Consider the following 12,663-nt stretch of genomic DNA (forward strand, 5'->3'; position numbering starts at 1 on the left):
GCTTGTGCGTGGAAGCGTTCTGAGAGGGCATGGAACATGTAAGTCCTCTGAGGCTATGCCCAGGACTGGCACGAGGCCATTTTTCCTGCCTTTTACTGGTAAAAGCAAGTCACAAGGCTGAAAATTCCAGCAGTATGAGAATGGTCATCATTCTTTGATGGAAAATGCTGCAAAGTCACAAGTCAAGGGAATAATTGCAGCCACGTTTACAAACACTCTACCTCATGATACCTGTACTTTGCAGAGCCATGAATATATAAAAAGTCCGACATTCACTCCAACCACCGGCCGTCATGAACATGGGCTCTTTAATCTGTACCATGCAATGGATGGTGCCAGCCATTTGCATGTGCTGGTTGTCAAGGAATACGAGATGGCCATTTATAAGAAATATTGGCCCAACCACATCATGCTGGTGCTCCCCAGTATCTTCAACAGCGCTGGGGTTGGTGAGTGTCCTTTAATGTCATCTACTCAGTCAGACTCCTGTGAACGAACACTTGAGAGGGATTCTAGAGACAAAAGTTAAACATGTGACATCAGGCCTTTTACTTTTGGACTTTTAAAGCTATTTTCATTTTGTTTGACTTTTTTATGCAGTCTTCCCCCGACCCACACCCAGTGTTTGGTTATCCATTTAATCGATATTTTCTTTCTTTCTTTCTTTTTTTTTTTTTTTTTTGAGATGGAGTCTCGTTCTGTCACCCAGGCTGGAGTGCAACGGCACGATCTCGGCTCACTGAAACCTCTGTCTTACGGGTTCAAGCGATCTCCTGCCTCAGCTGCCCGAGTAGCTGGAATTACAGGCACCAGCCATGACGCCTGGCTAATTTTTGCATTTTTGTAGAGACAGGGTTTCACCATGTTGGCCAGGCTGGTCTTAAACTCCCGACCTCAGGTTATTGGACTGCCTCGGCCCCCCAAACTGCTGGGATTATAGGCGTGAGCCACTGCGCCTGGCCAAATTGATATTTTCAATGGTTAGAGAAGAAAGCATAAGAAAGCAAATTTGTGTTCCACCTGGAGAGGAGTGTTTTCCTCTCTGTAGTTTTCTCTCCCTAGCCCATGGGCTGTGTTTTGTGACAGGTGATTCATGTCAGGAAGGTCGGAGCTGGCTTGTCTGGGCGGCCTCGACAGCAGGTCTGCCTGGGGTCTGTCTGCTGTGGGTGTGGGTGCAGGACAGCCCTGAGTCCAGGTGCTTCGCCCACTGCAGGTGCCGCCCATTTCCTCATCAAGGAGCTGTCCTACCATAACCTGGAGCTTGAGCGGAACCGGCAGGAGGAGCTGGGGATCAAGCCGCAGGACATCTGGCCTTTCATTGTGATCTCTGATGACTCCTGTGTGATGTGGAACGTGGTGGACGTCGACTCTGCTGGGGAGAGAAGCAGGTGAGGTGGCCTGAGAGCACCACCTCCTGCCACCCTACGAATGATGACCAACGAGTGTGCCCTCTTTGTATGGGGAATGCGCCCACCCCTGGAAGACCGGAGGGCCTCTCATAGTAGAAGGGGTGGTTGTGGTTCCCAGAGCCCTGGGTATGGTAGAAGTGAGCTCACGTGCCAAGCCTGGCTTGCTTTTAATTTTAAAAAATTGTTATTGGGCCAGGCGCGGTGGCTCACACCTGTAATCCCAGCACTTCGGGAGGCCAAGGCGGGTGGATCACGAGGTCGGGAGATCGAGACCATCCTGGCTAACACGGTGAAACCTTGTCTCTACTAAAAACACACAAAAAAATAGCTGAGTGTGGTGGCGGGCACTTGTAGTCCCAGCTACTTGGGAGGCTGAGGCAGGAGAGTGGCATGAACCTAGGAGGCGGAGCTTGTAGTAAGTGGAGATGGTGCCACTGCACTCCAGCCTGGGAGACAGAGCGAGACTCCGTCTCAAAAAAAAAAAAAAAGAAAAGAAAAAAAATTGTTATTGAAGTATAATACAGAAAATCACACTATCCATTTAGTATAATATATAGACAAAAAGGAAAGTGTAATACATATACAGAACTTTTCCCAAGTTAAGCACATTCATTTAACCAACTCCGATATTAAGAAAGGGACATTGCTGCCCCCCAGAAACTCCCTTCCTGCTGCCCCAGCCCCAGCCCTCCTCACTAGCCTGACTGCTGACTCCTAGCTTTATTTTTATTTGCTGTGTGGCTTTAGGCAAATGGCTAAATCATGTTGGGTTCTAGTTTCCTCGTCTGCGATTAATACCTGTGCCATGGGGTTGTTGTGAAAATTGACTAAATAATGGTCTGTAAATGTGTTCAGCACATAGAAGAAATGAGCGCCCGTGAGAAGTGCCCAGCAGGGTGCCTGGCCCCGGGGCGGGGACTGTGCAGGGCACTGGCCCGTCCAGGTGTTCATGGCGGTCTGAGAGCCGGTGCCATACTGCCTGGTCCCAAGGGCCTTGCTGCTGCTCATGTGTCAGCCTAGGGACTCACTCTCCCTCCTTCGAGCAGGGAGTTCTCCTGGTCGGAAAGGAACGTGTCTTTGAAGCACATCATGCAGCACATCGAGGCGGCCCCCAACATCATGCACTACGCCCTGCTGGGCCTGCGGAAGTGGTCCAGCAAGACCCGGGCCAGTGAGGTGCGAGAGCCCTTCTCCCGCTGCCACGTGCACAACTTCATCATCCTGAACGTGGACCTGACCCAGAACGTGCAGTACAACCAGAACCGGTGAGCTCCTGCACCTGGGGCAGAGGGGGCAGCGGCCCTGGGGGTGCAGAGTCCTGAGTGAGGGCAGCCTGGGGCTGCAGAGGCGTCCTGGTTGTGAGCACTGACCTGGCCTTGCTCTCCGCTGTCCCAGTTTTTTTAGTGCTGAATAATTTTGAGTATTCGCAGATCATTCAGCTTCATTCACCAGTTCTCATGATGCTTTATTGAGTTATATTGGACTGTGTGTTTTTCTGGCCTTTTGGGTTCATTCTCCCAATACATTGTTTTCTAGGAGCTTTAGCACTGAAGAAAATGACAATTTCCATAGGTTTCTGTACATATCTAGTCACAGAAGTGCTCACATCTCCAGAGGATTCAATTGCTCAGTGTTCATGGAGTACCTCTCTACGCCGGGCAGTGGGCCACAGCCTGCGTCAGCCGCTCGAGGAGGGTCGGTTTTGGAGCCAGACTGACTGGGCCTCCAGGAGCCCGGGTTCTGCTGCGTATTATCTTTGCAGCGCAGGCAGGCCACTCACCTCCGAGCCCTATTCTTCTTAGCTGTAAAAAGCGGCTCATGTTTTTACCCTGGGAGGTTTTTTTTGCTTTCTTTTTCACCGACGCGTGAGGTTGTGTTGGTAACATTTCTCACGTGCACTTGGTCCTTGGCCTGTGGTCACCACCTTGTGTGGTTTAAGCATGAGGTACACACTGCCTTTCCTGTGCAGAGATGGCCCTGTCTGTCCTGTGGGTTTTCCTTGTCTGTTTTGCCTTATATTTCCCCTAGAGTAAGGAAGGTCTTGAGGCAAGAATGAAGCCCACTCCACCTTCATAGCCGCCAAAAATGGGAACCCACACTCTAGGTGCTGGGGGCAGTGACAGAGGGTGTGAGCCGTGCCCATCAGACCCACCCTCCCTCTGGCCCTGAGTAGGTTCCTGTGTGACGATGTAGACTTCAACCTGCGGGTGCACAGCGCCGGCCTCCTGCTCTGCCGGTTCAACCGCTTCAGCGTGATGAAGAAGCAGATCGTGGTGGGCGGCCACAGGTCCTTCCACATCACGTCCAAGGTGAGCTCCTCGCTGCTGGGCAGGCCTCTGTGTCCACCGCCTGTGCCACCCTGGCACGCACACTGAGGGTAGGAGCCATCGAGGGAGGCCATGTCTCTTTCAAGCGCATGGGGCAGGGCCCTACTGGGTGGGATCGGTAAAGGTTTTTAATCAGCATCGAGCCCTGGGAAATGACAGGGCCCATGGGGTCTCTCTTCTACCTGATATTAACCAGTATCCTGCAAGCTTCCGCTGGGTGCAAGGCTACATCCAAGCCTTCCTGTGTGTTCTCACCCACCCCAGCTGGGTGAGGTCTCAGGCCACGCTCTTCCTTGGGCCCCTGGGATGGTGCCTGGTTGCATAACTATCTGAATGGCTCTGCAGGCTGGCCCCATAGTCATACTGTGTGTCCACTGGGCAGCCTCGGGGTGGGGAGAGACCTGGTACGATATGTGTGTTCCAGCTGAGCAGGCCTGGGGAATTAAGACATAAAATCACAGCAAGTCTTGATAGCTCTGTGTCTTCCAGGAAGCAGTGCAGCAGGTGTGTCTCTGCCCGAAGTTCTCCCCAGTCCCGTGGGCCAGAGCCCCTTTCTCTGTCACTTCTGTCTGTCTTGATCCTGCCCTAATGCCACCAGCTGTCTTTCCCAGCCTCTATCCCTCCTTGTCTCTGTAAACTCCTGATGGAGTTAGCTATGCTGAGGTGGGCTGGGTCTGAATTGGGACACCAGCTCCATCTCCACTGACCCCCAGAGGCAGGGATTGCCCCTTTTCCGGGAGTGTGGGGCCTCTCCTCATTTCTCTTGCAAAGTAACAAGACCTTTAAATAAAGGCCCCCACTTACAGCATCATCGAGATCTTACAATTGTGTGAGGTTTGTTGTTTAATCAGGGAGAACAGACACCTTTACCGTGTCTCCACCAAAGGGCCGGATGTGGATGTGCCTTTAAAACCAACTTTTATGTCCTTCAGTGTCATTTTTAAACTCTTAGGTATTTTATCTTTATTATTTGAACATAATCTTAATTTTCTATTATATTTGATTGCATATTGGTTATACATAAGAAAGCTAGTCATGTCCTAGAATCTTTCATGTGAGTGAAATCCCTGCGTTGTTTTCATTTATTCACTAAATATTTAGTGAGCAGCCAATCCCCATGCTCAGGAGTACACACCCCAGCAGCTGGGGCAGATGTTAGACACATGGCTAGTTAAGGACCATCGGGAGAGCACCACAAAGGTGAAGTGTGTGTCGCGGGGAGACCTGAGTCTGTGGGAGTCCCTGGGGAAGTGACGTTAAAGCAGAGACCTGGAGAAAGAGAGTGAGCCACGTGCCCAGGCAGGGGCAAGGGCAGGGGCAGGGGCACGGGCAAGGGCAGGGGCAGGGGCACGGGCAGGGGCACGGGCAGGGGCACGGGCAGGGGCATGGGCAGAGGCAGGGGCAGAGGCATGGGAAGGGGCAGAGGCAGGGGCACGGGCAGGGACAGAGGCAGGGGCACGGGCAGGGACAGAGGCAGGAGCAGGGACAGGATGCCTTCAGTGGGTGAAGGTGCAGAAGGGTAGGAGCGAGGAGGTCAGTATGGAGGAAGGGGAAGAGGGTGGTGGAGAGGAGCTGGGGAAGTAGGCAGGCCTTCCCAGCCCTGGGAAAGTTCCAGACTTTTCTCTAGGACTCACGGGAGGGAAGCCAGCGACAGTCTGATTTACGTAGATGTAAACGTGTTGGTGATGGAGCAGGAGCCTGTGGCTTGGATGCTGGCTGTGGGTGGGAAGAGCCCCGGGGCTGGGCGGGATGGGGACAAGATCTTTGGTGAGGCGCTGGCCACTCCCAGACGCTTGCATCCCCCAGGCCCACGGGTTCTCTTGTTTTCTCTAGACCAGAAAGCTGGTTTCCTGCATGGAATGATCAATGTCTATAATTCTTACTGATTGGGTTGATTCGTTTTGACCTGTCTCTTTCATGTTTCCCTTGAGTAAAACCTAATCTTTCTCAACAGAGAAGTTTATTCTTGAAGTATGTGTTCTCAGTTCATTCCCCTGAGCGACACAAGCTTCCATGCCTGGGCCACCCGCGCAGCCCAGAAGCCGTGGGAAGGTCCTCGCCCCTCAGGGCGGTAGTGGCCTGACACCCCCCTTCCCGTGCAGGTGTCGGATAACTCCGCAGTGGTCGTGCCGGCCCAGTACATCTGTGCCCCGGACAGCAAGCACACGTTCCTCGCGGCGCCCGCCCAGCTCCTGCTGGAGAAGTTCCTGCAGCACCACAGCCACCTCTTCTTCCCGCTGTCCCTGAAGAACCATGACCACCCAGTGCTGTCTGTCGACTGTTACCTGAACCTGGGATCTCAGGTGACTTTCAGAGGGGGCGCTGTCGAATCCCTAATTCAGAGAAATCTCTAGAACCGATGGGCTGGAATCTGGGATTCTGGATCCTAAGTCCTCAAATCCTTTGTCTTGGGGTTGACCCCACTTTATAGCTTTTGCCATTGAGCTGAGAGAGCTGAGATGCTTTGCCCGGAAGTAAGAAGATAGGAAGCCAGCCCAATTCTGATGCCCAAACTTTTTGTTTGTTGGTTGGTTGGTTTGTTTTTGAGATGGAGTTTCACTTTCGTCGCCCAGGCTGGAGTGCAATGGCAGGATCTCAGCTCACTGCAGTCTCTGCCTCCTGGGTCCAAGTGATTCTCCTGCCTCAGCCTCCCAAGTAGCTGGGATTACAGGCATGTGCCACCACGCCTGGCTAATTTTTGTATTTTTAGTAGAGACGGGGTTTCACGATGTTGTCCAGGCTGGTCTCCAACTCCCAACCTCAGGGGATCCACCCGCCTGGGCCTCCCAAAATGTTGGGATTACAAGTGTGAGCCACTGCACCCAGCCTAAATATTCTGATTCTCAGATTAACTCATGACTAGATAAGTCTGGATGAAACTTCCAGAATTTATTTTTCAGATACAGATTTGGAAATAACATGAAAATCGTCTCTGGCCCCCCAAAAATCTTGAGCTGGACCAAGCAGTTGGTATTTACTAGATGCAAACGTATAGTAGAATGTTACTGAGCATTTCATAGAAAACAGTGCCCTCTCTTGGATTTCTTCTTTTTCAGATTTCTGTTTGCTACGTGAGCTCCAGGCCCCACTCTTTAAACATCAGCTGCTCGGACTTGCTGTTCAGTGGGCTGCTGCTGTACCTCTGTGACTCTTTCGTGGGAGCTAGCTTTTTGAAAAAGTTTCATTTTCTGAAAGGTAACTTTTGTACTCTTAACTCTGCACCTTGTCTTCAATGGCTGTAGTCACCGGGTACCCTGAGGAGGGGACCTTTGGTCCTAGTCCTTATTTGCCCATGGGTAAACTGAGGATCAGAGAGGGAAGTGACTGCCTCAGCCACCCAGGGAAGTACAAGGAGCTGGGATTTGATCCCCGGGGGCTCTCTTTCCCCTATACCTGTTTGGGTAGAGGCAAGACACGTCCCCCTTTCTTTTAGATGAATTGCAGACATTTTTTAGCCTTTGTGTTTCTTTTCTTTCTTTCTTTCTTTCTTTTTTTTGAGATGGAGTCTTGCTCTGTCACCTTGGCTGGAGTGCAGTGGCATGATCTTGGCTCACTGCAACTTCTGCCTCTCGGGTTCAAGTGATTCTCGTGCCTCAGCCTCCTGAGTATCTGGGATTACAGTTGCCGCCACCATGCCCAGCTAATTTTTTATTTTTAGTAGAGACAGGGTTTCGCCATGTTGGCCAGGCCTGTCTCGAACTCCCAACCTCAGGTGATCCACCTGCCTCGGCCTCCCAAAGTGTTGGGATTACCGGCGTGAGCCACCGCACCAGTCATCTGTGTTCTTTTCCAACCCAAATCCTTCACGTCAGTGTCCCGGTCGTTGCTGACGCTCTTCCTCCTGGTAGACAAGTCTTCCTCCTCATCCTGGGAGGTGCCACACCACCTTGACTTTTACGCCAGTCTCTCTCCTGTCTGCACCAGCTTGGTTGAGAATGACAAGCACTTGTTCTGCATGACTTGAAAACACGATTTCCAGTCTGCATTTCCAGTCCTGCCCAGATCCCTAGCTGACCTTCGCTTTCCTTGGTGGCCCTTGGCTCTGACCTTCCCCTCTAGCAGGCACTGAATGAGCACCAGCAGCATCTAAGGCCTTGGGAAGGATCAAGAGGTTTCTACAGCAGTCTCTGCCTTGGGAAACATTTCATCTAAAGGGAGCACTGGACACAAAGGTGGGGAGGGAGCAGAGAGGGAAAGTGTGGAGGAGACCGGGTTGAGGTGTCGCCACGTGCTGGGAGTTGAGAGGAAGGAGAATTCCTGTGGCTGGCACATGGGACAGTGGGGGCTGCCCCAGGCCTGGATGGGTGGCAGAAGAGGGTCATGAAGCTGTAAGGTGGGGTAGGTAGGGTGGGGTATGTGAGCTACTGGCTGGGGCTGAGGATGCTTGGTTTGCGATTCCACCAGCCTCTCTCCTTCCTCTCTGCACCTCGGTTCAGTCCCTGCTCAGCTTTCCTTCTGCCTCCGTGTTTTCTCCCCCGCACACCTGCCACATCCCAGCCACACTCCGGTCTCGCTAAGATTGTACATCATCCCGAAAGAAGCAAGAGGCCGACTTGGACGCCGCCTCTGCCCTTCTCAGCAGCGCCCTGTCTCGTCATTGCAAGTAGAATCCGGGCAGCCGCTTTCCTCTGGATAAACTCACCTTTTCCCTTCCCACACCCCTGCCGTTGTCCACGCAGGTGCGACCTTGTGTGTCATCTGTCAGGACCGGAGCTCACTGCGCCAGACGGTCGTCCGCCTGGAGCTCGAGGATGAGTGGCAGTTCCGGCTGCGCGATGAGTTCCAGACCGCCAATGCCAGGGAAGACCGGCCGCTCTTTTTTCTGACTGGACGACACATCTGAGGAAGACAGCGGCGAGTTTTCTGGAAGAGATGAGTGCTCAGAGCCCTCGTGCTGTTGAGGCTAAAGGGAGGCCTGGAGCTGTGGGGTGTTTGACTGGAATGGACCCCAGGGACTGTCCAGGCGCAGCCCCTCCTGGTACACATGGGCCCCCGAGGCTGTGGTCCTGGGAGCCAGGAAAAGACTCCGCAGTGGGTGGGAATGAAAACTTGAGACTCCCAAGTTCTGGGCCAGCCCATTGCCCTGGGCTGTTTTAAAGCCCGTTTCACGAGGAACAAAGATTTACTCCCTGTCCTGCCATTCGTGTGCTTCCATGGACAAACCTGATTTTTTTCTCTTAGTTCTAAAGAATCTTGGGTTATTTTGTAGCGGTGCCAGTATTTCAGTAGATGGGATTTCAGCCAAGTAGGTTCCCCTGTAACCTCCTACAGAGCAATATTCCAAAGGAACATTTTAACTGTAAAGGCTGGAGACAAGAAAAAATAAGTAGATCGTTTTAATAACAATTATTTAATTGCCTATAAGTTTGCTGTTTCAGAGGCTAGCCCAAAGGCATCAAATTTAATAAAGTTAAACAAATTGATTTACTTTGGAGCAAATATGATCCTATTAAAATAATATAGGGTAAATACCCTACCTCTTAGAAAGGGCAAAAATGCAGAGAAGCTTTCTTTAAAAAGGTTTTTTTTGGGGGGGGGGTGGAGATGGGGGTAGGAAATGAGGCTAACAGAGGTTGACCTAAAATTAGCCTTACAAAGGAGAAAGGACCACATTGCTTACTTGAAACAAACAATGAAAACAACCAAAGTGATATAGAAAATAGTTGATGAGAACTAGACTTATGAGTGTAATTTACTAGAGTTTAGTTTTCAGTTCCTGAAGTAGCTCATTTTCTCTTACTAATGTTCAGTTCCTCAGGGAAGAATCTCACTTGACTAGAGAGGAGGTGGGAACAGAAGAGAGAAGGAGGCAGGGAGATGTATTTCTTAGGGCTCACCCCTTCACAGCCTGACAGAATGGTTTTTTTTTTATTTTTTATTATTTTTTATTTTTTTTGAGACGGAGTCTAGCTCTGTCGCCCAGGCTGGAGTGCAGTGGTGTGATCTCGGCTCACTGCAAGCTCCACCTCCCAGGTTCATGCCATTCTCCTGCCTCAGCCTCCTGAATAGCTGGGACTACAGGTGCCCGCCACCATGCCCGGCTAATTTTTTGTATTTTTTAGTAGAGACGGGGTTTCACCATGTTAGCCAGGATGGTCTGGATCTCCTGACCTCGTGATCCACCCACCTCGGCCTCCCAAAGTGCTGGGCTTACAGACGTGAGCCACGGTGCCTGGCCCAGAATGGTTTTTAAAGCCACAGTTGAGAGGCCACCCATTGCCCAGCGCCTGGACAGTGATCATCTCGTTCATCTTGTTCAGTCCTTTCCTGTGTGATTGGAATTATTTGTCCCCTTTGAAAGATGAGAAGGTTGAGATGCAAAGAGTCTACCTTTCCAAGTTCTCATTGCTGGAAAGAGCTAGAAGCACAGTTCAAAGTTCTGGCTTCTGGACTCTGCAGCCCAGGTCTCCCTTCTCCCACTCGCCTACCCTCAATGCCACACTGTTTTTGAAGTGGCACATAACTTGAAGGAAAAGTTTAAAGACGGTTCAATTTAATCATCAGAATGCATTCTTTTTTTTTTTTTTCAAGACAGAGTTTCACTCTTGCTGCCCAGGCTGGAGTGCAGTGGTGCAATGATCTCGGCTCACTGCAACCTCTGCCTCCTGGGTTCAAGTGATTCTCCAGCCTCAGCCTCCTGAGTAGCTGGGATTATGGGCGCCCACCACCATGCCCAGCTAATTTTTTTTTTTTTTTTTTTAGTAGAGACGGAGTTTTGCTGTGTTGGCCAGGCTGGTCTTGAACTCCTGGCCTCAGGTGATCTGCCCACCTTATCCTCCCAAAGTGCTGGGATTACAGGTGTGAGTCACTGTGCCTGGCCTCAGAATGCATTCTTACACATCTATCTTAGACATTTATAAGCACTCTAATGGATAACAATCCAAGAATAAATGATTGTAAAAGATGATGCCGAAGAGTTGATGTCAATCTTTTTTTCCTAAGAAAAAAAGTCCACGAGTATTAAATATTTAGATCAATGTTTATAAAATGATCACTTTGTATATCTCATTATTCCTATTTTGGAATAAAAACTGACCTTCTTTAATCATACTTGTCTTTTGTAAATAGCAGTTTTTGTGTCATTCTCCCCACTTTATCAGTTAATTTAAATTGGAAAAAACCCTCAAACTAATATTCTTGTCTGTTCCAGTCTTATAAATAAAACTTATAATGCATGTATTGTTTTGTTGGTGAGTATTCATAGCATTGTTTCAAGATAAGGTAGTGTGGCTAGTCATCTCTGGGGACTAGCTGCTTAAAATGGATAGTTTTGGAAAAGAAATAAGAATAAAGCCGTAAAACTGGAATATATTAACATGTTGCAGAATTCCTGAGGATAAAAAGGCAGACTGCATTGGATGTGCAGGAGAACAAATACAGAAGAAACCAACTCAGAATTGCAGAGAAGCCTGCCACCAAGGAAAGGTAGTTTGGGGGGACTCTGAGCTTCACAGTGGCTGCAAAGGGCGGAAGGGACCTGGGGCATTTGTCTGGATGATTACCGGGGGAGTGGTTTGGAGCAGTGAGCGTGGTTGATTCCCTGCGGTCCTTCCCACCACGCTTCCCATACTCCACTAACCTGGGCTAAGCATGCGGCCACAGCTAAGGCCAGTGGCCCCCTTGCTCACTGCCCATCAGCTCCCTGGACCCTGCCAGGCAAGTGCCCACTCAGGCCTGCTGCCCCTCATGCCGGGAGTGCTCATCCCTCTACACCCCTTGGACTGTCCCACACTCTGATGTTCTCTTGCTACTCGTAAGTCACCTTCCCAACGAGGCCATCCCATGTTGGGGGACTACTAACATAGAATACATTTTTGCTATTTTTGTCTCCTTCTGTGAAGGTAGGAATTCTGTAAGAAACATTCAGTGCTGCATTCCCAGAGCTTTGAATTTGCCCAGCTCCTGGTATGTGTTCATTCAGTGCCCACTCAGTGAATGGAATCTCATACCCGCAATGATGTCAACATGGGAGCAGGGATGGGAGTGATCAGTGATGGAGAAACTAAGAAAATAGTGAAGTTGCGCTGAAATTTTTGATTTACTGGGTCAGCACTGATTAATATGCTGGTAGAAAAGGAACATTTAAATATGCATGTTAAGCATTTCGGATGACCACTGGCAGAAAAGAAAGAATCTCCAACATCTAAAACATTAAAGGGAAGACAGCAAAGACCAAATCAATGAAATCCAACATAAGGAAAGAACAGCTGGGGATGGGGGAGAACAACAGGAAATCTTGGCAAATAAGAAACAAAATTAGATGGCAGGTGTGTGTGTCCATTTGTGTGTTACTATAAAGGAGTACCTGAGACTGGGGAATTTATAAGAGGTTTATTGGCTCACGGTTCTGCAGGCTGTATAGGAAGCATGATGCTGGCATCTGCTCCTGGTGAAGGCTTCAGGAAAAGCTTCCAATTGCGGTGGAAGGTGGAGGGGAGCAGACACATCACATTGTGAGAACAGGAGCAAGAGAGAGGTGGGGAGGTGCCGCACACTTTTCAACAACCGGATCTCGGGTGAACTCAGAGGGAGAACCCACTCATCCTGAGGACAGCACCAAGCAATCTAAGCACCATGGAATCTGCCCCCATGACCTAAACACCTCCCACCAGGCCCCACCTCCAACACTGGGGATCACATTTCAACATGAGATTTGGAGGAGACAAACATCCAAACATATCAACTGTCAAAAGAAATATAAGTGGATTAAATTTACCTAATAATAGATTGAGGTGCTCAGATTGGGTTGAGAAAGCTAATCAGAATAGAATTTAATATTTTGATCACAAACTTCTGTAGACATGCCCACATGTTATGAAATATATAAAGTGAGATCTGTTAGAAATGTGAGAAGGGGGTGGGCATGGTGGCTCAACGTCTGTAATCCCAACTCTTTGGGAGGCCGAGGTGGGAGGAGTGCCTGAGCT

The 12,663-nt window shown here is 50.0% G+C and overlaps 1 protein-coding gene across 2 annotated transcripts in view; it reads left to right on the forward strand.

Moving 5' to 3' along the window:
• GREB1 (growth regulating estrogen receptor binding 1) overlaps positions 1-10,915 on the forward strand; it is an 86,168-nt gene extending 75,253 nt beyond the window's left edge. Inside the window, exons 26-32 of one of the 2 annotated variants that reach the window (XM_058426954.1) lie at positions 245-449; positions 1,214-1,388; positions 2,456-2,674; positions 3,583-3,718; positions 5,839-6,039; positions 6,793-6,931; positions 8,416-10,915. In XM_058426954.1, coding sequence (XP_058282937.1) covers positions 245-449; positions 1,214-1,388; positions 2,456-2,674; positions 3,583-3,718; positions 5,839-6,039; positions 6,793-6,931; positions 8,416-8,579 — 1,239 coding nt within the window. In that variant the 3' untranslated portion in view covers positions 8,580-10,915. The remainder of the gene's footprint in view (positions 1-244; positions 450-1,213; positions 1,389-2,455; positions 2,675-3,582; positions 3,719-5,838; positions 6,040-6,792; positions 6,932-8,415) is intronic. The other variant, XM_032172227.2, reaches the window with a different exon arrangement.
• Positions 10,916-12,663: the final 1,748 nt, after the last annotated feature.

Source organism: Hylobates moloch, unplaced genomic scaffold (assembly GCF_009828535.3).
Source record: "Hylobates moloch isolate HMO894 unplaced genomic scaffold, HMol_V3 SCAFFOLD_13, whole genome shotgun sequence".
NCBI classification, from domain to species: domain Eukaryota; kingdom Metazoa; phylum Chordata; class Mammalia; order Primates; family Hylobatidae; genus Hylobates; species Hylobates moloch.